We start from the raw sequence: 27649 nt of genomic DNA, 5'->3' as shown, positions 1-27649 counted from the left end.
TTGAGACAGAGTCTCACTCTGTTGCCCAGGCTGGAGTGCAGTGGTGCGATCTTGGCTCACTGCAACCTCCGCCTCCCAGGTTCAAGCAATTCTCCTGCCTCAGCCTCCTGAGTAGCTGGGATTACAGGCATCTGGCACCACGCCCAGCTAATTTTGTATTTTTAGTAGAGATAGGGTTTTGCCATGTTGGCCAGGTTGGTCTCGAACTGGTGACCTCAGATGATCCACCCACCTCGGCCTCCCAAAGTGCTGGGAATACAGGCGTGAACCACCACGCCTGGCCTGCTTGGGTAACTTTTGACATCACAATGAGTCAGGTTACTGGACTTCAACACCCAAAGACCTACACTGATGGAAAATTCTGAAATAAGAAAAAGTAATGTAGAAAAGCACTAGACACCCTGCTTCAACATTTATGCAAAAAGATATACTTCCCAGACTGTTTTAGTTACTATTAAAAAATAAGGACAACAAGGAAAGCTAAAAACATCTAAAGTACTACAATCACTTACATACTTTGAGTTTATCAATAACTCATAATTTTTCCTCAAATAATCTTTAAAGGAATCATCTTACCTTCTCACATACACAGATCATTCCTATTGAATAGGTCCAAAATGGCTAAAAATGGCAGATTTTGGATATTGACCTTCTAACTGACCAAAATGTGAACTTGTCTTTCACTTTTTAATTATTCTATTTATTAAATGATATTTGAAATATAATCTATTAATACAGGTATAACAACATGGCATAAATTATTATTATTATTTTTGGTACAGTACCTCCACATCCCTGCTTCTGGCCACCTCAGCAAAATTTTCTTGTTGTTCAAGGGTCTTATCCACTTTATCATCAGTCATGCAGAAACACCTCAACCTGGCTTCAATGGGGTCATGTGATTTGGCAAACACTACAAATTTGGCCATATAAGGTACGCAGATAATTTCTCTGTATACTTGTGATGCAAAAGTAACGGATTCCTGGATCTGTCGACAATCTATCAGCCAGAACCTATTAAAATAAATAAAGTCAGTTATCTAAAGTTCAAAGTATACCATGTGAAAAATAAAATCAGTTCCTTCAATATGATCAAAGTAGTCAACAAATGCTTCTTGGAAAAAAGGAAGTGAGAGAGGGAGATAATGAGAGAAAGCCAAAGGAAAGAAATAGCAAGACAGGAACAAAAGGAAAGGTAGGAGGAAAGAAGGGAAGGCAGAAGGGAGTGAAGAGAAGAGAGAAAGATATCAGGTTTAAGATCAACTATTAAATACAGTATTTCTAATTTTCTTTTTTGGAAACTCTTCTGAATATTCAGTTTTCTGAACTATATATTTAGTGTTTTGGAATCCTTTAGTGGAGTGAACTCAATAGCAGACATAAGACAAGGATCTCACTGCATGGTTTTCTATTTTCCTTGATCCCCCCTCCCTAGCTGTCATTTCATTTCCTGAAACTCTTTTCAACAAAATCTACCCAGCTTTTCCTCCCCTCGTTATTCTTTTCCAAGGAACTCTAATCACCAAAGTGGAATCAACCCAACCATTTTAAAAAACCTGCTCCAGAACTCCTAAGTATTGCTGAATATAATTCATAGAAGAAATTATTGGCTATAATGACTTTATGATTTCCAGCCTCAACTAAGTCTGTGACATTGACTGGCAATTTTTTGTTCACTATGGTAACATTACTAAATCTTATGACACTCTTTAAGCTTCATCCCTCACCACAGGCCCTAAGAGAGCTAACTTCACAAAGAAAGTCGAGGTCATTAGATGGAAATATTTTCATTTTGTTATTTTATACTTCCAAAGGGTTTTTTTTTTTTTTTTTTTTTTTTTTTTTTTTGAGACGTTGTCTCGCTCTGTCGCCCAGGCTGGAGTGCAGTGATTTATCACTTCTTAATCTACCCTGTAAGACCTTTTATAAAGTGTTGCCAACCAACAGTCCTAGATTTTGTTTGTTTGTTTGTTTGTTTGTTTTTTGCTTTGTTTTGTTTTTGAGACAACGTCTCTGTCGCCCAGGCTGGAGTGCAGTGACGCAATCACGGCTCACTGCAGCCTCGACCTCTCTGGGCTCAAGAGATCCTCCCACCTCAACCTCCCTGGTTCCTAGGACTACAGGTGTGCGCCACCATGTCCAGCTAATTTTTGTATCTTTTTTGTGAGAGACAGGGTTTCACCATGTTGCGCAAGCTAGTCTTGAACTCCTGAGCTCAAGCAATCCACCTGTCTTGGCCTCCCAAAGTGCCGGGATTACAGGCATGAGCCACGAGGCCCAGCCTCAAGTATTATTTTTGAATTATAGACTACATGGATAATTGTTGCTATCCCCCACTACACCTTCTCATTCTATCTTTGCATCTTTGCTCATGTTATTCTCTTTTTCACTTTTATCTGCCTATTAGGTTCCAACACATGTCTCGAGTCACCTCTTCTCAGATACCCTCTCTAGCTATCCCAATTCGAACACCCTTCTCTCATTCTTTTAGTCCCTCTGGTCTATATCTCTTATTCAGGACATGTCGTCTTCTGGATTACAGTATAGATGCTAAATTGGCAAAACACATTGAAACACAGAACTGCGGACTCAATAGTTGAGCCTCTGGGTGGCTGGAACTATAAACATGTGCCACCACACCCAACTATTGCTATGCCATTACTTAACTATTCATGCACTTTTATCTTTTCTCCTCCACCCCAAATAGAAATAAATGTACGTTTTAATTACTCTCAACTTCAGTTTTCTCATCTGTAAAATGGACATAATGTCTCTTGCCCTACTTAAGTCACAAAGCTGTAATGTCAAGTTAAAGAGAGGTAACAATGCTTAGCAATCAATTAAAGACCAAAGGAATGGGAGCTAACTTTAATCAATTGAGTTATTGTGTGCATAAGCAATAAAACTAGATAGCTTCACCGTTTTAAAGATATGTAATACATAAATAAGAAATGTGTATAAGAGCCACTGAAGCCTCTAAGCCTTTTAGACAAACCACGGTGAGATTTGTGCTGTTATCATTCTGTTGGAAAAGTAGTTCAGGCTATTTTGCTGACAACAGGAAATTATCATTCCTAAGGACTTTGGAAGTGGAAAAAGCAGCAGCTGCTACTGACTAAGTCAGAATCATACAGGCAAAGCAGACAATCGCTCCTTTTCCTTAGATTTTAATCGGATTGGTAATACTTTGTTACTGTATTATCACTATTCCATTTGCTGACAGATCTAGTTTAAAATATAAAAGCAAAGGCAGACCATATTTAAAATCCAATGAAAAAATAACTTTTAAACAATAAAGAAACAAAACAAAACAAAACAAAGGGCAGTTTTTTTGGAGGGTAACATATCATAGTGGGCTTTTCTGTGCTATATAACGATACCTGGCAGACACGTTTGTTGTAAAGGAAACACATTCATTGACAAATGTTAATGGCGTAGTTCCTGTAATATCTTCCCACTGGGCAGGGGTGGTTCCACCTGAAATAATATGATTGTTGAAAAAAATCAGGCAAAACTCCAGACTCTAGATTCTACAATAGTCTTTGTGGTTCTGTGTTCACCAGCCAAATCCCACCCCTCAAAATGACATATTGAAAACAAAATGACTAAAATCTACATGCTAAAAAATGACACACTGAAAACAAACAGCCGACTACCACTCAAGAAACTAAATTTTAGGGTAGTTATTTGAATAAGTATTTATTAAGCCTTCTGTTCTCTTCCTGACATTCTGAAGCTTTTATTATAATTGCAAGACTCTGAAGATAATTTTGAATTGTATACAGCTGATTATTTTTAAATATCCTTTGACCACCTAAGGAGCTGAACAGTTTGTTAAAACAGTGAACAATCGGCCGGGCGCGGTGGCTCATGCCTGTAATCCCAGCACTTTGGGAGGCTGAGGCGGGCGGGTCACGAGGTCAGGAGATCAAGACCATCCTGGCTAACACGGTGAAACCCCATCTCTACTAAAAATACAAAAAATTAGCCGGGCATAGTGGTGGGCACCTGTAGTCCCAGCTACTAGGGAGGCTGAGGCAGGAGAATGGCGTGAACCCGGGAGGTGGAGCTTGCAGTGAGCCGAGATTGCGCCACTGCACTCCAGCCTGGGCGACAGAGCGAGACTCCGTCTCAAAAAAAAAAAAAAAAAAAAATAGTGAACAATCTAAATATTCTTTTGTTCTTAAACTTCATATTTTATGAAATTGTTTTCAAAAAAGTTCCTCTCAATGTGCAATAAAAGTTTGGCCAAAAAATGTTTGTGAAATAGTAAGAGCTCAATAAATATTGCAAGGTAAATGAAAAAATAAATGAATATCAAAGGATGGCCCCTGTACATTGAAAAACTACCATGAAGGCTAATGGTGACTACCTGTCTTTCATTTCTACTGAGAAATTAAGATCACATAGATAAGGACAAAATTTTAGTTCAAAGGGCTGTAGGAGGAATATATGTTTGAAATGAAGAAAAGTCTTGACTCTAAAGTTTCTTAAAGAAGAGAACAAGTTATCAAAGAAAGGTTATGGAAGTTTATTCTAGTAGGCCTTTAAAATACATACTCAGCATAACTATATGACACAGAAAAATACAAAGACTCAAATGTCTAGGTATTTAAACAATTAATACATTAAATTATTTGTTAATTTTTAAAATAATTTTAATTAAATTTCAGAAATGTTTATGAGAAACCTGTCTAAAGACATTGGGCTGGAATAAATAGAGTAGATGGTGTTTAGGCCCCTAGAGTGTTTATTTAATCACTATAAGGGCAGGGCATATCACAGATATTCTTCTGCCTCACCTGTTTCACATCCATGACATTATATTGCACATTATAGAAGGTTAATCATATATCTATGGGGCTGGAATTGTGGGAAAGATACCCAGAAATGATAGCAATAACCAAAAATGAGCAATTGGGAAAGAGATCATAAGTGAAGCATATGATTTCCCCCCACTCATTATTATTAAACTTATGGAATAATCTCGTGGTTCTCTATCATAACTGCAAGAAACATATGAGTAAGAAGGGTGAATTAAAGAAAACAAAATAAAGGTGAACATTCTGCCAATACAAAAGAGAAATGAAAAAAATAATTCTAACAATACAAAAACATCCAGGGACGATTACTGTTCCTACTAATAATAGTACTAATATTTACTGAATACCAACACCATGTAATTATTGATAAATAGAGAAATTATTAGTTAAATTATTTAGCCCTAGAACAGATTATTCATGTGAATTTTTTTGCCTCTCACTATTTGTGATGGCATTGTTATGAAGAGACTACCAACGTTCTGGGAGTGTCTTTGGAGAGTTTGGTAGCTGTCTGAAAGCGACTACACAACCACAAATTGAAAAGACCAAAAATCAGTTAATCCCTGAAAACCTTTAAGTTGTTTTTCTAAAGTTAGTTCAATAGATCAATGATAAAGACATAACTAATTCCATAACATAACAGTTTGGTTTGAACTATTGGGTATAATTACTCAAGACAGTATTTTTTTTTTCCAGCAGATTTAGTGATCTCTTCAATGAAGGCTTGAAGCCTGAACTTTGGAGACATATGGGTGTGGTTTTGAATCCCAACACCACCAAATATTTATAGTGCAAGTTATAGAACTTCTTTCAGCCATGGTTTCCTTCTCAGCAACATGGGGTTAAAGTTTCCTCACAGGGTTACTGTGGAGATTAGAATGACAACGCATATAAACTATCTAACAGTTTGGCATACAGACTTCATTTAGTAAATAATAGTTGTTTCCTTTCACCTTTCATTTCCCTAGTTAATTAAAATGTATTCCCTGAATATTAATTCCCTGCATATGACCCTGCAGACATCTTATGACAAAGGTAATTTAATATTTACAATGATCTAAGTTTCTTTTTTCAGAACTCTCTACGAACATAGTCATATGTGACTCACCTGTTATGCTGCATAGTAATCTTAAGGTTGGTGCATCTCCCCCAAAACCATTCAACATGACATCACTTGAAGCTTTGGGGACAGGAATGGTCATGGTAATTGGTTTGTGGAATTTTCTTCTTCTAGGTTCCAAAGTGACTATAGGGCTGAAGGTAGCTTTGTTGCCTAGGATCTTCTTAACCAGCTCACTGTGCATAGGTTGAGCCTTTTCAAAGTAAAAACACACACATATATATTTGTGTATATATTTTAAAATAAAGAATGAATCATTATATTTAATTTCAAATTTCTTCCCCGAAGTATTTTTTTATCTTACAAATAAGTTTGGTGGGCTTCAAATATGGCAATCATAAGTTCAGTATTATTACTAAGCACTCATAAAATTTTGTAAGATCCACGATCTCTGATGGCAGCTCTTGCTTACTAGGAATAATCTGATTCTTTAACAATTTATTTCTCATTTAAAAGCTAATTTCTTTTTTTTTTTTTTTTTACAAGAAGAAAACATTTGTAGCTGGAGATTAATTTTGGTTAATTGTCCAAATATAAGTTGAATTTTTAAATAGATTAGTAACCAATAAATATGGATTTTGACTTTAGCTCTACCATTAATGCTACCTTCCTTTTTGGTGTGATTATAAAACAAAGGTAACAGTTCTTGACAAAGCTAATTTTTAATCATTAGAATACAATCCTGTTAGGATCATTTGCATCTAACATGGGCATACCTGCAGGCCTACGCGGATCCGCTTGGTGAGTGCCCCCTCTGGGAAGACGGCCTGCACCTGGGGCACCACTGTGCTGCTCAGCACACCTCCTTCTGGGCCAATCAGATTGCTGTCCTGTTTGATACGAGACACCACTGCAAAGTACTGTGGGAAGTCTCGGGTGATGATGCGGCAGATTCGTTTCTTTTCTAGGTCTTCTGGGCTATCCAGTACTAAGACAAGAAATGACCCACCTTCATTCACATAGCAAAGATTTCCTTCTAACAGCATTCTAGCCAACTCATTCGCTTGGTTAATAATGAACAGAAGTGCCAGCAAAACACATTTTTTTGAAACAACAGGACAATTTTAAAAAGCAAGGCTATCCTAACAACACCAGAAAACAAAAAATTGCAATATTTCAAGATCTGTCAGCATTTAGCTTGCATGCTTCCTTTCTTCTCAGTGACTTTCCAGGTCACTGAGAAAGATAAACATTTAGTTCTAGGTACAGCATTGCAGGGCCACCTTTGAAATGAGAGGCATCAGGGCAAATATGGAATGAGATGAACGTGTTCTATTCCTGGTTCATGTGATGGAAAGGAAGTTGTTTCTGGGCTCCTTTTCTTTGCAAATTTCAAAGTTAGCTCAAATCCAAGTTATTGTGGTTTTAAGAAGTAACATAGCCCTTTGGGTTTTCAGGGGAACAATGCAGGAATAAAATCTATCTTGGAAGAGTAAGATTCATGTTTATGAGTTTACTCCAGTGGAAGGGTTGTGTCTGAGATACTCACTGTGGATATTAAAAAATCAGTGATTAGGAATTCAGGGTTTCAATATTCCCCTGATGCCATTAAATTTCCAAAAATAACATTTAACATCAAGAGGATGGGATCATGGGTTCTTTATAAATTGCATTAGTGTAGATATTCAGGGCAATACCAAAAAAATCAAACTAGTTTAAATTTAGAAAATGTGCACTACATGGATCACTGAATTTTAAGAGGTGATGGAAGGTTGTTCATTTTTAGAAATCATTTACAATTCATTATAGAGGCAGGAACAGCAACTATGTTTTTCTTGATTATTGGGCATAGCTAGATAGTAAAAGTAAAAAGTCCCAGGATCTGATTCCACATGATTGAAGACTGATGCACTGGCAAATACTAGCCTATATTTATTTTTAAAATTTCCAGACATACACAAATCTTTAACTTTCTATTAATAGATTAAATAATCTATTAGCTTTCTATTAATACTCATGTAAAAAGCTCATTTTTAAATAAATAAAGTTAAAGAGTGGGTCCCCATCCAAGGGCAAGATACCAATGCTCACTGGCAGTGTTATTGATGGTAAATATCTCAGAGGAAAATACCCTAAACCTAAATGTCAGCAAAAGGAACGGTTCCAAGAAGTAGAAGCAGCTAAATATTGTAGGGAACAATTTTTATTAATAAAAACGCTGATTTTTTCTTTGCTTAGAAGATATTGACTTAACATATCTAGAGGGCATAATTTCTTCCTCCATCCACCCCTTGGATAAGATAAGCCTGGCCTCTATTCTTATTCAAACCTTGGTAGGATGTAGAAAGAAATGGTAAAGAAGCGATGGTCAGGCTACTCTTTCCTATCCATAAGCCATATCTGAAACTAGTGCCAGAAGACTCAAGAACTTGATAAACAGCTATACTTGCTCTTGAGTGTCTAGCTGTATACAAAACTTGGTATGTTCCTGGCATGCAGGCAAAGAACTTGCCCTATTTGTGTAGTTACTTAAAGTTGAATGTGAATTCTACTATTAGGACTAGGACCTTTTCTCTGTGGAAACTATGGAGACCTGAGGAAGAGCCGCTTTCCTCTTTTCATACTGAGATATTACAACCTTGTCCAGTCCAAGACAGAGTTGAGATTTCCAGCAATTGAAGTTCTAATGGAAAACTAAGTTCTTAAACTAGATGTGTATGTATGTGTATGCAATTCAACCCTGGCTAACTCCCTGTTTGAATTATAGGTAGGAAATTGAATGAACTTAATTTTCCTACCCCCTTAATAATAGTTTAAAAATTATAGTATTCTGTAACTTACTAGTTATGGGTAGATGTAAGTTTTCCAACACAATAGCTTAACACTTTTTATCAGTATCTTAAATATCTAATGTTTCAAGTTAGGCATTTTTTTAAATCATGGATTTATTATCCAGTATCAGTTCATTTCGTTATGAAGCAACAATATCTATCCTATCTCATTTTCGGCTCAAAAAAGTTTACACTAAAAATGGAAGCATGCTGCATCTCTTTAATGAGATGTTTGATATCTTAAAGGCTTTTATTTTCCTGAATGTAACAGGAGTAAGATTAAGCAAAAGTATTGTGCATTCCAACTCATCACTACAGGAGCAAAGCAGATTACCTGCTGTAGTAAAATACCACAAGGGACACACACACACATACACACACACACACACACATACACACACACACATATACACACACCCCTAGGTCATAAGAAAGAAATGAATCATTTTCATGCTTCCAGTTTAGATTTCTTTTAAAACGCTTCATCTGAAAGTACCTTCATCCATGCCGTTAAGAATTTCATTCAATTCATCTTCAGTGTAGTCACAGAAATGCTCTTTCCAGCTGTCCCCATTCTCACTGCGCAGGACCACCAGTTCCCTTTCCTTTCCTCGAAGGGCCGCAAAGTGAGGGATCTCCACGATCACAGGCCTGACATAGCAATGCAGAACATTCAGTGTGGACAGGAGCTAACTAACAGCAAGACAAGCACCTCGACTCTGTTGCAAAGTGACCTGGAATTCTTCTTTTGCTGGGGACAGGGACATAGTGGGCCATCCCCTGGAGCCCACTGGCTAGCAGATGGTCACACAGTAGCACTCCACCTCAGGGGCACCAATCCTCAGGTACATGCTGCTACCTTAAGCCAAATAATGTTTCCCTGTGAGTGCATGTGGCATTCTGGAACTTCTCCTTTGATAAATGTAAGTAGAACACATTTAACCAAAAGAAATGTACATGCATATCTATGATGTCTGCCAATCTCCTAAAACATTTTCGACAAGGTGCAAAATGACGAAATGGTTTAAGAGGAAAATGGCTCACACATTGCATAATTTGATGTGTCGTAAATGAGGAGACGTCAGAAAGTTGGCTACTTGTGAACTAAAGAGCCATGCACTCGTGGTTTTTGCTTATATTTTCTTCATTCAAGGAAACAATAGGCATGTGTACACAGTGTGGCCCTAATTGAGCCCCTCAGCAGACAGCCCAATTGTGTCCAATGCCTATTATATTCAGGATCCGGAACATGCACTGCCCTATTATTTTTAGGTCACATTCGTTCTCAAAATATATAGAGGGTTTTGATTTTTGGGTCCAGGTTGCTTTGATACAGACTCCAAATTCATCATAACAACATCATAACTAGCACATAGTACAACTAGGCAGATCTCATGCTTAAACGAAAATGAAGGTCACAGCACTTTAAGGGGAAAGATATAAAAACATCACTCAAAAATAAAAGTCACATACCACAAGGGTCAGAAATGGTCCACTAAAGATAGGTTATACAGAATTTAAATCATAGAGAGGGACATGTCATGGGCACAATGACAAAAAAGAGAAATCATATTGCAGAAGAAGGAGAAGAATGGGGGGCCAGCAGCCATCAATTTGTTTTAAGTCACTCCTACCCAAGGAATTTGGTTCCAGGAGGCCCCAGCTGAAGAATGCGGCTGACCAAACTTTCTCCCTCATTAAGTGGGGGAGGAGCCGTTGGCAGGTGAAGTTTACTGAGTACATCCAAAGCAGCAGTGAAAGAAAGAACATAGGTAAGCTTCAGGTATTGTCTTCCACAGAACCCCAGCGTCGCCAGCTGATCCACAGGGTGAACTTTGGTTTCACACTGCGTTTGGTTCTGCCCCCTCCATTGGTCACAAAGAGCAAGGAACCGAGACCCAGAGTGTACAATGGAGGCGCGTCTGTGCAAGGAGAGCACTTAGCTGTCCGGTCTGTCCCTAATTATGTTCACCGCCAGGGCACTAGCCAAAAAGGGGGAAAAAATGCTCCACAAGAAAGACAAGCTGTTGGGAATATAATGAAAACTCTGCCCTGTACAGAGGCCAGATGTTTTCATGCATATTCCCCAACAGATCTGAAGATTATTAAAAAGCCTAAACTATCTGAGCATGAGGGGAACAGGGTCTGACACAGAATATGAAAAGAATCATTGGGGAATTACTCCAAACATAATGGCATTTTCTGATGCAACCCAGAACTTCACAGGCTCCTTGTAAAGCTCTGGTCTGTCTGATTGGAGGACATGAGAGGTGGTTGCTATAATTGGGAAATATAAACACACCCCTTTTCAGGTGTGAACATAATTTGGAGCAATGCTAATAGTTTGGTCCAAATTACAAAGCTTTAGAACATTTCCTGAGTTCTAAAGCAAGAAATCCTCTTCCCAATATGACATCGGCAAAGTAAAAGAGTTCACGATTATTAGGATTTTCTCCCAGTATTTCAAGCACCAAGACTTAAATACAATTGATTTGTTTCAAAATATTTTGAAACTTGTCCCCCTCCAAAACTTCATCCTTTTGTTAATTTCAGCTGTAGCTATTCATTTCTTGGCACAATGAAATGCCACTTAATATAACAGCAGCCGTACAAACAAACAGAAGAAAGAAGAAATGCTAAATTCTGCTCAAAATTGCCAAAACGAGCATGGTGGAAGCTAGTCTTGATGTATTTGTCTTAATATAAACTGTGAATAAATAGCCAATGTAATGATAAGGCTCAAGGTAGCAATTTTGATAGCTGAAAAAAAAAATCACATTGATTAAATTTGTAGGTATTCTGTACAGGCAACATTGCTTTCCAAAGTAAAGATAATGATTCTGTTTCATAACTATATGAGAATTTACATTTATGTTTGGAACAGAGCAGAATTTTTTCTTTGTGACTTTACCACTTAATTCTCAGATGAGAAAATAATACCTACCATCGGCTAAAATATTAGTTATTCACATTGGGGGTCTGGCAGCTATTATTAACATCCAAAAAGAACAAGTGGTATTCAACCTGAATGTTTAACTCATTAATGCCTTAAAATAAGAGGCGTGTAAGTGGAGTCAAGCATTGAGGTGCTACTTCCAATTTAAAAAATTTCATTGGTGCTGACCCTCTTTCAAAGTGGTTTGACGTACCTTTTTCCATTCCATCCTAGTGATTTCATGTAGAGGACACAAGCTCATCGGTGACTAAGTGGGAGGTTTATCAGAAACCCTTACCCAAGGAACTGAGCACCAGAAGGTCCAACTTCGATCAGGCGACTGGCCAGGCCTTCTCCTTCCACCATTGGAGGCATTGTTGCCAGTCTGTGGCGCTTGACCAGTCGGCAGGTGACTCGCGTTGGAGCAGTACATTTCCGAGGTGGAATAATGATTCGGAGCCCATTGTGTCTGCATCCTCGCATAGCACCACCTCGGGCATCCACCATAAAACTAACCAGGAAACTAAAAATTAAAATAGAAGATTAGATATGTTTTGAAATATTGGGGGCAGATGAACAAGCTTTGTCAAGTTGTTTTTCATAATGCTTTGTCTCAAAATCTCTCTTTTTTATTTAAACGCATGGTGGTAAAATGCTTGTTTTTAAAAGTTATTTTACTTTATACCAATGCCTTTAATTCTGTTTTGTTGTTGTTCTAATTTTTATATTATTTTAATCTGTAAAGAAGAATTCTAATTTTTGCTGACAATGGTGATGTTCAATATAAACTGTAAATTAAAAATGAGCCTAATTGATTTTGAAGGAAAATGGAATGAAATTACATAAAGAACAATGGACAAGTGTCCTTTTGTTATAAATGGAAAGACTTCTGCTTCCTTATGTGTACATCCTAAAAAATCTACATGTTGAAATAATACAAGGACAAAGCAGAGAGGAAAGACCAAATTGCAGTTTTTCTGCATCCTGTTCCAACATCATCTTACCCAGGATGTAGATTTTTAACTGATTATATTCTAAAGGAGGAGAAACGCAAAATAATTAAATCTTGTGAATTGAACTAATTTGCTGGTTAAAATGTACTTTTTTATTTATTGAGTAGGAATCTCTCTGCCATACCATTCTAATTGAAACAAACAGCAGGTGGATAGGGAACAAGTAGGCCCCCCCATACACCATTTTTGAAGTGAAATTTCAGGAGTGGGAAACCCTGGGCCCATGCTGCTGGAGGATATCTGTATCATCTGTATCATGATTTTTCTCAAATTGTAATAAATTGAATGTAAAAAAATTATAGCTAATAATTTAGAAATGTTAACAGCATCCCTATTAATTTTTCTCCTTTTCTTCTAGGCTAATTGTTTATGAAAAAGGAGAACTATAATCCAAGATGACTTGGTTTCTTTAAGTGTACCAAGAGAACGGGTTTGTCTTAACTTTGAAGTTGTTTCCTTTGGGATGGTCTTAGCAGATCCTGATCCAGGTTAATCTGAATGCTTGTCATTTGGTTGGTATTAACACTCATTAAAGTCTCCCAGGCACTGACTGTGTCGAGGAGCAAAAATTAAACAACACAGCAATCTAAGTGTTGTGTATACGTATACAAAGACATACAAACTGTGTGTACTCTCTTTCACAAATTACATTGGTGTCTTTTCAAATTTTCATTGCATTTGCAAGATCTTTACACCAAAATGGGAAGAGGAAAGCAACATACAGGTGTATCATGTCTCTGCTTATAATCTGCTCAGCACAGAACCAACTGGATTTGTCCCACCTGGATATTGCCTCCATGACATTTAAAACATTTGAAAGGTATTTTATCAAAGTAAGTTATGGGATATAAACACAAAACATTTATGTTATTTTTAGATAAATGAAGAAAAATATCTTAGCATCTTCTTCAAAGCGGAACACAGAACTCATTAAACATGCTATTAAACAGAAATCCTGTTGCTAGTAATAAAAATGGGTGCGAAGGAGCCCAGAGTGCCTGTCTGAAGCACGTCATGCAGGATGAGACCACAAGAGGCAGCACAGGCCTTCCCACATGCAGGGGCCAGGCTAGACCTTCCATTCATACCTAGCCCGCTTAAAGTTTTCAGGAAGGAGTAAAAACTGGGAAGTACAATCAACAGTTCAGTACCGAAGTGTTGATGTTTCTGGTCTTTACCAAAACATAATGAGAAAATATTTGCCACTTTTCTTATTACTAGTCTTCCAGTATGAATTCTTTAAAATTTTCTTTTTTTATTTGACTTTTAAATGAACTATTTGTTGCTCAAAAGAATGAAAATACTGGTAACACTTCTAGACAGATGTAAAGTTTTCCTTTCCATTTTATTGTTCTTATTTGAGTAGGATACTTAGGTTGGTTTTTGTAAAAAAGTAGCAAAAAGTGACAAGTTTCAACTAGTGCTACTTCCAAATTCATTGCAATATTTTTGACTCACTGATAATTAAGATTAATATTTCCTTTGTTTTTTTTTTTCATCTTTTGGTTGCTGCCTCCATCGGTGCACAGACAGGAACTCAAACTAGTAAGGAATTATTATAATACATCTGCTTAATGTTATCAATCCTCAGTACTATTTATACCTTTGAAGGCATTTAGTAAGTTTCCACGCTCATGCTGTGTGCTATAACCTCTCCACTACATTTATTCCAGTGATGGCTTATGGCCTATATAACATGGAGCCTCGATAGAAGAACATGTAGAGTATCTTCTGGTGGCCCATTCTCTAAAGAGTGAATTGAAGTAGCTAAGTTCCTGACTGTAACAATGTTTAAGTAACTACAGGTTAGATTGCTTGCCCTGATTGTGTCACTGACTGTGTCTCTTGAAACTCTCTTTTTGTTCTCACTTGCTCTATAGTTCCGTTTCTATGCTCCTTTCAATGCAACATTTGTTACCCTCCTATTAAGTGTCAAGTGCCCTGCTAAGAACTGAGGATACAGAAAGTAAAGACTTAGCAGCTGCTGCCACAAAGTTCATGGTGTAAGCCCCAGATGTCACATGATGGTTTCGTCATTACTTGGAACTGCTTACTTTCCTGGTCACTGAGAAATGACTAAGTCCACACATAGGAGCCATAAAAGTGCCATAATAACAGTGAACATGTTCTCCATATTTCTTCCTGTGTCCTCTAGAGCCTGGCACAGTGTGGATGGAGCACTTAGCAGGCAGTGAATAAATAACTGTTGAATAAGCGAATGTACAGCTTAGTGAAAAGGGCAAGACGTGAGGAGCTGTATATATTTATGTCTAAGGCTAACATAGGAGGAAATTTAATTCTTTAGTCTCTGGACAATCAGAGCAGTCAGAATTCATTCGAATCACTATATTCAGATGTAGGAAAGCAGTTGGGAACGACTATCCTGAATGTTAAATATTCTCCTACAGGCTTATTCCTGCTCTAATATATAGAGAGAGACCTAATAAATTGATTTCCTTTGATAGAGGACTAGTAGAAAATGAGAGTAAGCAAAAACCAGAAGTTTGAATTTAACAAAATAAACCATTTTAATAGAAGTTAAAATTATATGAAGAAAGACCAAAGATGGGAAAATCAAAATAATAGCACTTTAAAGCCTGAAGCTGCAAGCAGATAAATTTACCTATAAGTATCTCTGTGTCATTGTAAACCTGGAAAGTAATATTTAAGTATTGCACAAAAATCCAAAGCAAATTGGAAAAATTCAGGTGCCAGTATGCATAATTCAGAGAAAAAACAATTTTTTTTTTCCTTGAGAGAGGGTCTTACTCTATTACCCAGGCTGGAGTGTAGTGGTGCTATCATAGCACACCGTAACCTTGACCTTCGGGGCTCAAGCGATCCTCCCATGTTAGCCTCCCAAGTAGCTGGGAATACAGGCAGCATCATTGCACCTGGCTAACGTTTGTTTGATTGTTTTCAGAGATGGGGTCTCCCTATGTTGCTCAGGCTGGTTTTGAACTCCTAGGCTCAAGCAATCCTCCTGCCTTGGAGTTCCAAAGTGCTGGGATTACAGGTATGAGCCACTGTGCCTGGCCTAAATTAAATTTTTAAAGAAAACAAGCCTTCATGTTTTTATCAAGTAACTAAAGGAAGAAACACAAACCAAAAAAACCCACCAAGTTGTAGTGAGGAAATTTTCTTTAGAAGAGAAAGAGAAGAGAGAGAAGAAAGTAAAACAGAAAGATGTCAAGAAAGAAATAAAAATATTGGAAGATATAAAAAAGCTAAATATTAATAGTCAAAATGAGTAAAACTGTTTATAAAATCTAGCAAGAAAATACTCTAAACAAATTAGACTCAAATAATGGAATTGCCAAACAACTGATAAAAATGCTGAATTTACAGAATTGCATAATAAAAGAAGTCTTTTCTTTAAATAAGAAGGAATAGGAAAAATAACTCAAGTTTATAGCTAGGTGCTGATGAAAAGTCTATTGACAATAGGTATGCTTATCAGTGAATCCCAACAGTTGATAATATAAAATTGGGTAAGCATCTGAGCATTTTCATTAAAAATATCAGAATACCCAAAAGTGCCACTATTTGGACAGGTAGTAGAGTTAGGAGACAGGTATTCTACCACGTAAAAAACAACTGCAAATAAGCATAAAACAAATTGTAAGCAAACGTACTTTTATGTACCACAGGGAAATGAGAAAGGTTAGAAGGTGTGAGTCGCGAGATGAGTCGTTCACATACTGGAGTTGACTGAATCAATATGATTTTTCTCATGTTTGCAGGAGATTAAAAATGGGACAAGATAATCCCCATAAACATTTGGAGATGAAAATAACTTAAGTAAAAACATATAATTAAATATGTTTAGAGGAGGCGGTAATATGGATTGATGGCTCTGCCTGTCATCTATGATCTTTAAGATTGAAGCCTCACCTGGCAATGAGAAATAATCCTGTTACCACTTAAGGTTACAGTGAGAAATCTTGTGTGGGTAAAGCATACGGAATTCAATAAATGCTTGTTCCCATCATTTTCCGTTCTCTACACTTACGGGATTTTACATATTTTAAATATCTTAAACACAATACAATATACCACTTGAAAAATAAATGGAGAAACTAACCTTTATTGAGTACCTACAATGAACCTGGAACTATGCTAAGTAGTTTAATATGATGATGAAGTTTTTATTAGTTTATGAAGTTTACTTAAATAAGATATAAAAATACTATTATCACACAGCACAGGAGAATGCAGCAAGTACCATGCTCTTCCCTGGGTCTAGTTATATCTCTATCTTGAATTAATGTTGTAACCTCAGGTAAGTCACTTGACATCTTTAGATTTCAGTTTTCTTATCCATAAAATGGGAGACTTATACTAAATAGACTCTAAGTTGCCTTCCAGTATTAAAATTATATGCACAGTTTACTGTTAACTAGGTTAGGAAATCTACTTAAACCTTTCATTTCAGATGCTCTGAAAGAATTCTTAATTGGAAAATAAACTGCTATTACTTCAGGAAATATATATCATTTTTGCTTTATGGTTAAAACAGCTGTTTTGCAGAAAATGTGTACACACACTGCACTAAACATTGACTTAAGACTGTACATACAAAAAATATCATGTAACACTCAGCTTTAATTGCATCTCTTACTCTCCAAATGAAATTCAGCAATCATGCAAAGTAGAAACTCTTGTTGAAGTTTTCTAAATTGTGAGATACAATGTTATCACAATTTAAAAAGAATAAAAGCAAAAGCAACCATTATTATGCAGATGACTTGCCTACAAATACACAATTTGATTAGCTAAACAGTACATGCTTCAGAGGAGGCAGCAGAAAACCATGATCCAGTCATTTGAGGACTACATCCTCCACCCCCAAAGTTACTATTCCTTTAGTTTTATTTTTAATTCTTTGAGGACCATGGGATGGGAATGGGGAGGAAATTGCAGCATTCAGAGTTAGTTGAAAGAACAGGAAAAAAAATCATCAGAGTGCTTCAGTGATCCTCATATACATAGCAAGAGGGCCTCAGATTAAATCCGATTTCTGAGGTACTGTGAGAAAAACCATAGCATGAGCTCTTTCTCCTCTGTAATTCCCTTAATTCCTTCCTAATTCTCCAAATTCTATAAACTTAAAAATTGCTTGGATATGGCTTTGAAAAAAGTGGTACAAATTTTTTAAAACCACCAAACAATTATTTATCAACCACTGTGTTCATGTATGGAAAGACAATAGCGTGCATTTGAGAAAAAGTATAAGGATGTATATAAAAGTTTTCAAAAATAAAAATACAAAACTGTCTTTTTTGTAGACTGATAATTTGTAGTACCATAATGGATGGCTGTATAATAAAAATACTATAATTAGCAGTCTAATAGGAACCTTTAAAAATAACTTTAAATAAATAACAGAATAATGGGTATTTTTAGAACACTGACTAGTCATGCTACAGTACAATTTCTAAAATATGAAAAGGTTGCATTTATAGCAGTACTAGCAAGGAAATGCACTATTAATACACTTTCAGCCTTTGCCTCACCTAGAATATGGTATTTAAAATAAAACCCAGAACAACAAAAAACTCTCTGCTAAGTGCCACTTAAAATCATAACCTTTAATAAAACCCTAAAATAGCTTGACCAATTTGCATAATTGTAGGGAACAACATTTTTCATCTCTATGTAGCACTTTTTCTCACAAAAGAAGCTGGAGATGTGGAGACCCATGACCAAGACAGGCAGTCCACAGTAAGTCTGGAACAGCCCCACTTTATTTCCACTGAAATTAAAAATACCACTTTCTCTTCCTCACAGAGAAAGGGGAATTCAGCAATAGCCACAATTTGGAGAACATCAATCTTTCTATCTCTTTGGCTAGGTATCTTCACACTAAAGCATCCTGAGGCAAGGAATATGCAGAAGGAGATGGCGCAAGGGGGAGAGGAATAGGCAACATGTTCGGAGAAAGAATTATGCAGTAGTTCACCTGCTGTTGTCACGTTCAAGACATGGAGAGGCGCGGCTGCAACAGAATAGATACTTTAGCACAGAGAAGGAACGGATAAAGTGAAATATAAGGAAGGAACTCAGAAGTGACTTATTATTTATACACCAATACCTTATTCATTGAAAACAAATGGAAATCCAAATGAGATATAGGTCGAGAAGAGCAAGGTATGGGGGCTTTGTGGCAACTCCCAGTTTAGAGAACTGGGGATGTTATAAAATCACTGGATATGGGTTTTTAACCTTGGTCAACATTGGCTTGTGAGGGCGTTTAACAAAGTCTGAGTGTCCAAGAAGCTACAGAAACATCAAGGGTTATTATGATGAAAAACATAAAGTCTTTGATTTGATGGACACAGTTTTGACGCAAAGGTTTTTGTTTTATATATTTAATACTTTAAAAATAATGATAATAACTTTTTGGGCTATCACAGAAGAAATGCAAGAAGAAAAGGCACAATTTAAAGTATAGATCAACAACAAACAGTAGCATAAACTATAAAGCAGGGTAGGTAATATCAATTACCTACTAGAGTATAGCAAAAAAAAGCTATGCAAACAAAGTCTTGGTGCTTTTGTCAATACTTCATTTCCTGCTTTAGAGATTGCTGTCTTCCTCAGTGGTCATAATGTCTAATCCCACATTATAGTTCTACCTTTCACTCCTCTTCTACCTATGAGTCTGCTCTTCCGTAAAACCCTCCATAAGCTTTCACAAGATTCTCTTGTGTTTTCAACCCTAATGACATACAAAAGTATACATGCTTAATGGACCAGAAATCCAACCTTACTAAACACTTGTTTTGCTACTTATTATGAAAAAGCTTTCCTCATCGAAAAGAATTTACCTTCATGTATCTAAAAAAAACCCTAGGCTGTTGTGAAATACATGAATAACTAACTTAACTGCCGTACATATTAGATAAACATTAATATTGTCAAGTGAGAGCCTTGACTTCCTTGCATTTCAAATATCCCATTATTTGAAAGAATATCTTCAAGATGATTTTTAAAATAGACTTTATTTTTGGAGAAATTTTAGGTAAACAACAAAATTGCCTTCAACATGTTTTTATGAAAAGAAGTTCTTTAAAAGACAACCTTATAGACCTCCAGTTAATGTATGACTGTGTAGGACATTTTAATGAATTGACATTTAATTGTTGGCATTTGACTGTAATTAAAACACTACAAAAACTAAAGACCTTTAATAACAATATTTAAGAAGACTTACAAAGCTAGCTACTGCTAAGAGTTGTGTCTTACATCTTCTAATTCCTTATGCACTTGTGAAATGAAGAAGAATTGTAAAATTAAAATTCTTGCCCAAGATTATGTTGTTATGATCATGACTAGGATACTAGAAATAACTTTTGATTAGAGTCATTGTGAATCTGAAGACAACACTTTAAAATAAACAGCAAATATTGGTCTTGCTTTTGCCAGGTATTTGCTGTGTGTATTGAGCAGAACAGATTTTTTAATATTGATACTGATTTTTTAATCGCTGATACCTATTGTTCTCTAGTTATGAACATTAGTCACTGGAAACATAAAATAGAGGTAAAATAAAATCACCAATACTGCTTATTGGTAGAAACGGTGTCTTCTATTAATGTAAAATCCCTTTATTAAATTTAAGAGAACATTATATGTACAAATCAGTGGCATGTGCATAAAAAACTAACTTTATTATCACCTGTATCAAAATATGTTTTTTGGCTGGGCACGGTGGTTCACGCCTATGAACCCAACACTTTGGGAGGCCGAGGCAGGTGAATCACCTGAGGTCAGGTATTCCAGACCAGCCTGGCTAACGTGGTGAACCCTGTCTCTACCAAAAATACAAAAAATTAGCTGGGCGTGGTGGTGCACACCTGTAGTACCAGCTACTCGGGAGTCTGAGGCAGGAGAATCACTTGAACCCGGGAGGTGGAGGTTGCAGTGAGCCGAGATTGTGCCACCACACTCCAGCCTGGGTGACAGAGTAAGACTTTGTCTCCTCTTTTTTTTCCTTACATTTTGGGTAGGCCTTGAAGTGGCTTAAGAATCCATCCAATTAATTAAAGAAAAACTAAGTTCTTCAAAAAAATAAATAAAAACTACTATTTAGGAACCTGGTGTATAATTAATAAAATTACAAAAAAATCTTGCTACATGACATGGTATGATGAGTGTTACTCATATACATTAATATCATGGTAGCTTTCAAATACCAGGAAACTGAGAATCATTGAGTTTTCAATAGTAATAACTCATTCTGTTAGAGTCATCAAATGCATTGTGTTTGTTGAAACACTGGAGACACTAACAGAGAATAATTTGCCTGAATAAAAATAACAGTAAGTCAAACGTTACTATTGTGAATTGAACCACATTGACGCTGCCATTTACAGGAGTCATAATACATTTTGCTTAATGGATTTGCAATTTGTGAAAGATCTGGAACATGTGTATGGGGATTGTACAAATACTAATAGCTATAATCTATTGAGCACTTATTATTTCCAGGCAAAGTGCTAATTATTTAAAAAGTATTTAGCTATTAAAGCTCCGCTATGGGATCAATAATATAACACTCATCTTATAGATATGGAAACTGAAACTCAGAGATTTTTATATAACTGTGCCTGATGTCACATACGAGTGTCAGTGTCAGGATTTAATTCTGACAGGTCTGACTCCCAAGCACACTATTAACCACGATGTTTCTCTCTCTTTACAGATTAAGTGTCTTCTAACTTTAAATAACAACATAGAGTGTGTTTCTAAAGGCAGAGGCTAGATGTTACTTAGCTTTTTTCTTAGTACCTGGCACAATGTCAGGTACTTTATAGAATTACACAAATGTGTGAAGAATGAATACATAAGTGAATGGAAGAAATAAAGAACATTTGAGAGAGCTAGGTATACCTTAATTAACTAGGTCTCTCTAATAACCAAAGCCTTATTAAGCAAAGTTTTTCCTAACAGTTTATATATAAAACAACTGTACTATTGGCGCTTGTAGACAGTATCAATGCCAAGCCTCCAAATAATTGGTCTGGGTTGAGGCCTGGGCACTAGTTTTTTTTGTTTTTGTTTTTGTTTTGGAGATGGAGTCTCACTCTGTCACCCAGGCTGGAGAGCAGTGGTGCAGTCTAGGCTCGCTGTAACCACCACCTCCCGGGTTCAAATGATTCTTCTGCCTCACCCTCCTGAGTAGCTGGGATTACAGGTGTGCACCACCACCACGCCCGGCTAATTTTTGTATTTTTAGTAGAGATGAGGTTTCACCATGTTGTTCAGGCTGGTCTCAAACCCCTGACCTCATGATCCGTCCACCTCGTCCTCCCAGAGTGCTGGGATTATAGGCGTGAGCCACTGCGCCTGGCCAGCACTAGTATTTTTTAAAGCTCCTAGGTGATTCTAATGCACAGCAAAAGTTGAGAATTATCCAGAGTCAGTATTAAATGCTTGAGATTCATAGGAAAACTGTTTTATTAAAGACTATGAATTTAAAGATCTTTATCTTAACACATAATTCATCTTTAACTACTGGATGCTGTTGGTTCATCATAAGTAGTGCACCATAATTACTTATAGGTGTATCTAGTTGTACATAATTGGGGTGTAATTGAGGTACTTAAACTATTTTACTGCCCTTCAGTAATGAAAGAACTTCTTTTAAAAGTTCCTTTTTCAAAATATAAATGATTTATTTTGCAAACTGAAGTATTGGCATGCACAGATTCTTGTGTAAATTCAGTTATTATTAGTCAATTACATTTTACCTAAAACCATCTCATCAGTTTGTAGGCTGCATATGAACTTTAAACACCTCATTATGATTTCTAGATTCTTATCTATGATCCTACAATACTCTACATCCAGGTCTTTTTCCTTCTTACCACTGTGAAGAAGTTCATTAGCAGAATGCAATGTTGTATCCTTTTAGTAATTTATAGCTTTCTTTTTTTTAAAAAAGCAAGTAAATTTGAATGAAGTGTAATTTGTTTTTTATTCTCATGAATAACTGTCGCATCAGGAACTAGCCTCTACTTATTTAACAAGGAAAAAAGTATTAGGATTGTTTTCAATAACTATATAACTTATGTTATTGTATGAACCTTTACTTAGTATAAGATTAGTTGAAGAAGTCTAAAATTTTTAACTAAAATATGTTGGAACTCTTTCCTGAATAAAGAATATTTTACAATAATAAAAATAAGAAAGGATCTACTTTTCCAAATAGTTCTGGGATTTATGGATAAGGATTTGGGGATAATAATTAAAATCAAAATATTGCATTTTGATATATAGCATATAAATAGGGCTTTAAAAATAATTAAATAAAAAATAGAAATTTTATATATAATTATGATATTACTATATTATTGCAAACTACTAATATGTAAGGAAGAAATTGGAAGAGTGTTACAATTTAAAACTCCTTACAGAATTTATATTCCACATAACTGAACACCTTAAGAACAACTTTAAGTATGTTTGAAAGTATGACTCAAACTCCTATTTTTTAATGAGTTAATAAAAACAGGCAGCATTGCTTCAACAGTGGTGTGTATACTCTCTGAATGACTTTAAAAAGATAACCGAGAACCTGACTGATTGCGTTCAAATTCCCTTTTTGTTTATATCCCTACTTCAAACAATATATAAACTCCTCTATATATTTGTGTGATTCAAGCTTCTGTAACATTATTTTAAATGCATTAGCATCTGAGAAAGGCATTTATTTCATTGAACCAATCAGCTAATCCTAATAAATAGAAACTTTCTAGAAATCACATGATTCAGCCCCTCTTTTTTGGATGTCTTAAAGACAGTACGTGAATAGTAGGAAGGCCACTAGTATATTCCAGTTAGGTAGCAAGCTGTTTGACGCAATTCTACTAGTTGTTTTAAAACAATAGTCAGTTTTTTTAATGCTGAATTCAATCTTTTTTGCTGGTTTGTTGTTGTAGATATAGAGTCCGTGTTGGATAAAGCAATGTTATTTACAAGTTTAAACAAAGGGCACCTCCACTGTAAAGCTAGCCACCAGCTAAAGCTACTGGACAAAGCTGTTGTTTTCACTCCCATCTCTTTTTACCTCTTGATCAGGATACATAATATTGATTTACTCACCCTGAATGAATAGGACTAGAAGAAAGAGCCACGTTGTCTAAGTTCTCAGTGCCCCAGCTTAGGCGATAAGAATTCCTTTCTGCCTCCTTGGCTAGAGTTGACACCTAAACACAAAGAACACTGGATTGAATAAACACACTTGGCTTCAATTAAAGTAAAATATAACAAAATATAAAAAGTGGCATCACTGGAAAGTGGTATAACCTAGAAAAACTTACACTTAAAATATAAAACCAATGTATTTACAATGAATCTTTTAAAATGCATTCTCTTTTAAACTGCATTATTTAAATAGATTATATAAGATTACATTCGTGTAATTGTCTTTGAAGACAGTAGGTATCCATCTATTTCCCTATACCCAATCCACCAAAAGTGATAAAATCACAACTAAAATTAAAATATTCCAGAATAAACTTTAAGCCTTTCTCATAGCTAACAATTTTAAATATTGAAAGATATAACTTAACCTGTACCATTCATCTTATACCTTAAATGCATCCTACTTCACTTTTTCCTTTAATGGAGATTTTATTTTAAAAATATAATGTTCATATATAATCTCCAAAGAAGATTTCAGTATAGCTGAAGAAATAAGCAGTATGCTTTTTCAGAAAAACACTGCTCATTGAAAAAATCTAGCGAACATTTTTCATGTTGTAGGAAAACCCTCAAATCTCTTATCCTAGCTTCTCAACTGAATTGGGAGTGATTTTGGGGGGACTAAAAACTTTCTCAGGACATTTCTAGCATCCAATAATGTTACAAAGCTCTCCAGAAAGCAAAGACATGAAGGCAAAATGTCACATACCTGGTGACTGGGAATCACAACTGAGTCATCCATCACGGCACTGTCCCTCAGGTAGGAGGCATGGCTCAGAGTGTGAGACCTGTCGGAACTGAAGGATCGAAGGCTGGTAGGTTGGCAGGAGGCCATGGCATATACCAACAGCGGTAGCAGGGTTGGGATGACAAAATGATGAGCCGAGCAGGAGAGTGAAAAAAGCGTGCTATTAGCTAACAGCACAACTTCCAGGGGGACACAAGTCTCTGTGTTGTCCTACCTTTTTGTCCAACAGCTGAACTAACACATCCTTTGACAGGTTCCTACCACTCAATGGCAAGGGCACAAGGGAATCCAGAAGTTAAAATTTGATACTCCTAATCTGATTCATTTTCTTCCCAGAAATGTTTGAAACCAGCAACTGTAGTTTATTACTGCCAGTACAAGAAATTCACTCAGGAAATAATTCCAGGATAGATTGCTTAAATCTGTGTTAAATGTTAGTCTCTCTGCAACTAAGAAAAATATAAGGAGGAAAGTAGATGGCCCTCAGAGAGAAGAACAAAATGAAAGCCCAGTTTCATTTTCGCTTATTATTTTCCATTCTCTCTCTATGCCTCTTTCTCCTCCTCTCTAAACTGTGAATGACTGAATGTTGGTGCATTCCCCTGGAAGGTACAGAGTGAAATGAACTGTGGCCAGATGCATGCTTCCTGCGGAAGTGGAGTTCCTCTTGTTTGTCTCTAGTGACTCCAACAATGCTATTATTTCAAACGAGAGCACTGTCCCCTTTGCATGTCCTGTGTGTGGTGACTGAAGCACCAGAGTGTTGGTTGCCGTGGTGATGAGATGCATGAGCACAAGAAACTGTTTCTAAGCTCCAGCCCAGAACACAGACACACCTGCCAGCACAAAGACAAATTGCCAATGGCCACTGACCAAAAATGAGGTTTGGCTTCAAAATGGGATTTAGGCCTTGATAAACCATGCATTACATTTTTGAAAAATCTGAATTTCAAAGTTCTAAATTACACACTCAAATGTAATAGGTAAAACTTGACACTGGCATAGATGCAATCTCATTCCTTTTAAATCAATTTGTAAAATCAAATGACAGATTGGTATCTTAAATAAGCTATATTTTATACACTGTAGCTCAAGTATTAAAGATCTGTGTTCAAAATATTAGCCCAAAGCCCATAAGGGAAAAAAAGGAGATACGCAAGCTTTCACAATATTTATAGAAGCAAACTTTCATTTACTTTTAGCTAGTAGGTGTTTGGCCAGTGAAGCACTGTAGAATTATGGACTAAATGTTAAATTAGCATATTTATTAGTAGAAACTATCTTCATTTTGCAAGTATATTTAATTTTGTAAGCCATGTACTATCATATCTATGAGGTGTCAACATAGCCCGCATCAATTGTCTTTGAGGAAATCATCACTTTGTAGGTAATTCATAGTAATCCAGGACCTTCTCCTTCTTATTTTACATGTAGGTATATTCCAAAAAAAGTCTTAAAGGGTAAATGACATGAATAAAAAGAGTTGATTGTCTGATCCTTGCGTTTACACATACATAAATCTGTGTTTACAATAAAACAAAATCTAAATATAACCTGAGAATTAACTATTTTATGTTATGTAGGCTCTTGGAGAAGATTGAGGCTCTTGACAGAGCCTTAGTAATTTCACCAACAAGAGTTTTAGCTCCAGCAATTGGAGGCTACTTATATTACAGATGGTTTTACATTTAGCTTTTGATAGGGGATTAGATTATTGGGAAAAGGGTTAATCTCAGCAAAAGCTTGTCTCAGCTGGTGGAATGGATAATTTGTTTTCCTGCTGTAAATCACAAAGATAGCTAAGATCCACTCAGATGTGTTTTGTACCAGGTGGCACGAGATCAGCAATTCTTTTTTTTTTTTGAGATGGAGTCTCGCTCTGTCGCCCAGGCTGGAGTGCAGTGGCGCGATCGTGGCTCACTGCAAGCTCCGCCTCCCAGGTTCACCATTCTCCTGCCTCAGCCTCCCGGGTAGCTGGGACTACAGGCGCCTGCCACCACGCCTGGCTAACGTTTTTGTATTTTTAGCAGAGACAGGGTTTCACCGTGTTAGCCAGGATGGTCTCGATCTGCTGACCTCGTGATCCGCCACCTTGGCCTCCCAAAGTGCTGGGATTACAGGCGTGAGCCACTGTGCCCGGGCTAGATCAGCAACTCTTAAATTCTATTCACCTTTACTTTGTTTTGAATTTGGCTAAGGAAGGGAAAATAGTAGAGGTGCCAACCTCTTCTGTTTCTAATACAGCTGGTCTATGGGCTCAACCGTCTTCTGAAATAGCAGAAACACCGGTCTCAAAGGGAAAATGAAAATTTAGCTTGAATGAGAACAAACTGAATGGTAAATAATGGTACCTCAAATAAAACCTTGTGACGTGGCTGCCAGATTGCAAAGGTCTAAACGTTGAAAGAATCAATCAGGTCTCAATTGCCACTCTCAAGGAGTGACTATGGCTAAGTAGACAAGTCTGTCTATTTCAGGAATGTGGTATTAAAGAGCCCATTGGGCTATGAAAGTAAAGTCGCACTTTGCAATCAGTATATCAGTCATACAAGTGAAATTTTGATATCCATTTAGTTGATACCTGAGTCTATCTCTCAATTGGTTTTGTACTGAGAGGAATAGAGAGGTGTTGGTGTTTTTTGTCTTCCCTAAAACCCCAACAGGAAAGAAATACAGAGGGATAGGAAGAGAAAGAAGGAGACAAAGTGATATATAATCACAAAAAATTGATTAGAGTAGAGAGAGAAAGATATTAGGATATGTACACAGAGTGAGAAAAGTTGGACAGAGAGAGGGAGCAACAATGAATAAGTCAAAACCATATATAGGAGTGTCTCTACCTTTCTATGGGTTGTATTCTAGCCTCCTCTACTTACTTACTGCCTTCTGAAATACTAATTGGTTGTTTAATCAATGTGTATCATTTCTAACTGCTTTTTAAAAAATGATGTCGTATAATCTACTTAAATGAAATAAAGATGGACTATTCCAACACCAGAGAAGTTATTCGCTCTAAAAGAATATTCCC

At 36.4% G+C, this 27649-nt stretch overlaps 1 protein-coding gene across 50 annotated transcripts in view; it reads right to left on the bottom strand.

The window, feature by feature from the left end:
- Positions 1–27649, bottom strand: part of ANK2 (ankyrin 2) — a 684795-nt gene that overhangs the window by 40805 nt on the left and 616341 nt on the right. For 20 of the 50 annotated variants that reach the window (XM_054683338.1, XM_063809780.1, XM_063809785.1 and 17 more), the window contains 8 exons: positions 24583–24685; positions 23772–23875; positions 11948–12172; positions 9211–9365; positions 6660–6871; positions 5932–6136; positions 3381–3477; positions 786–1014 (listed from right to left, as the gene is read on the bottom strand). In XM_054683338.1, coding sequence (XP_054539313.1) covers positions 786–1014; positions 3381–3477; positions 5932–6136; positions 6660–6871; positions 9211–9365; positions 11948–12172; positions 23772–23875; positions 24583–24685 — 1330 coding nt within the window. Of the gene's footprint in view, positions 1–785; positions 1015–3380; positions 3478–5931; positions 6137–6659; positions 6872–9210; positions 9366–10348; positions 10448–11947; positions 12173–18624; positions 18661–23771; positions 23876–24582; positions 24686–27649 lie in introns of all 50 variants that reach the window. The other 30 variants (XM_063809764.1, XM_054683323.2, XM_063809773.1 and 27 more) reach the window with 3 other exon arrangements.

This window comes from Pan troglodytes, chromosome 3, assembly GCF_028858775.2.
Source record: "Pan troglodytes isolate AG18354 chromosome 3, NHGRI_mPanTro3-v2.0_pri, whole genome shotgun sequence".
Classification (NCBI taxonomy): Eukaryota; Metazoa; Chordata; class Mammalia; order Primates; family Hominidae; genus Pan; species Pan troglodytes.
This window is presented reverse-complemented; position numbering and strand designations above follow the sequence as displayed.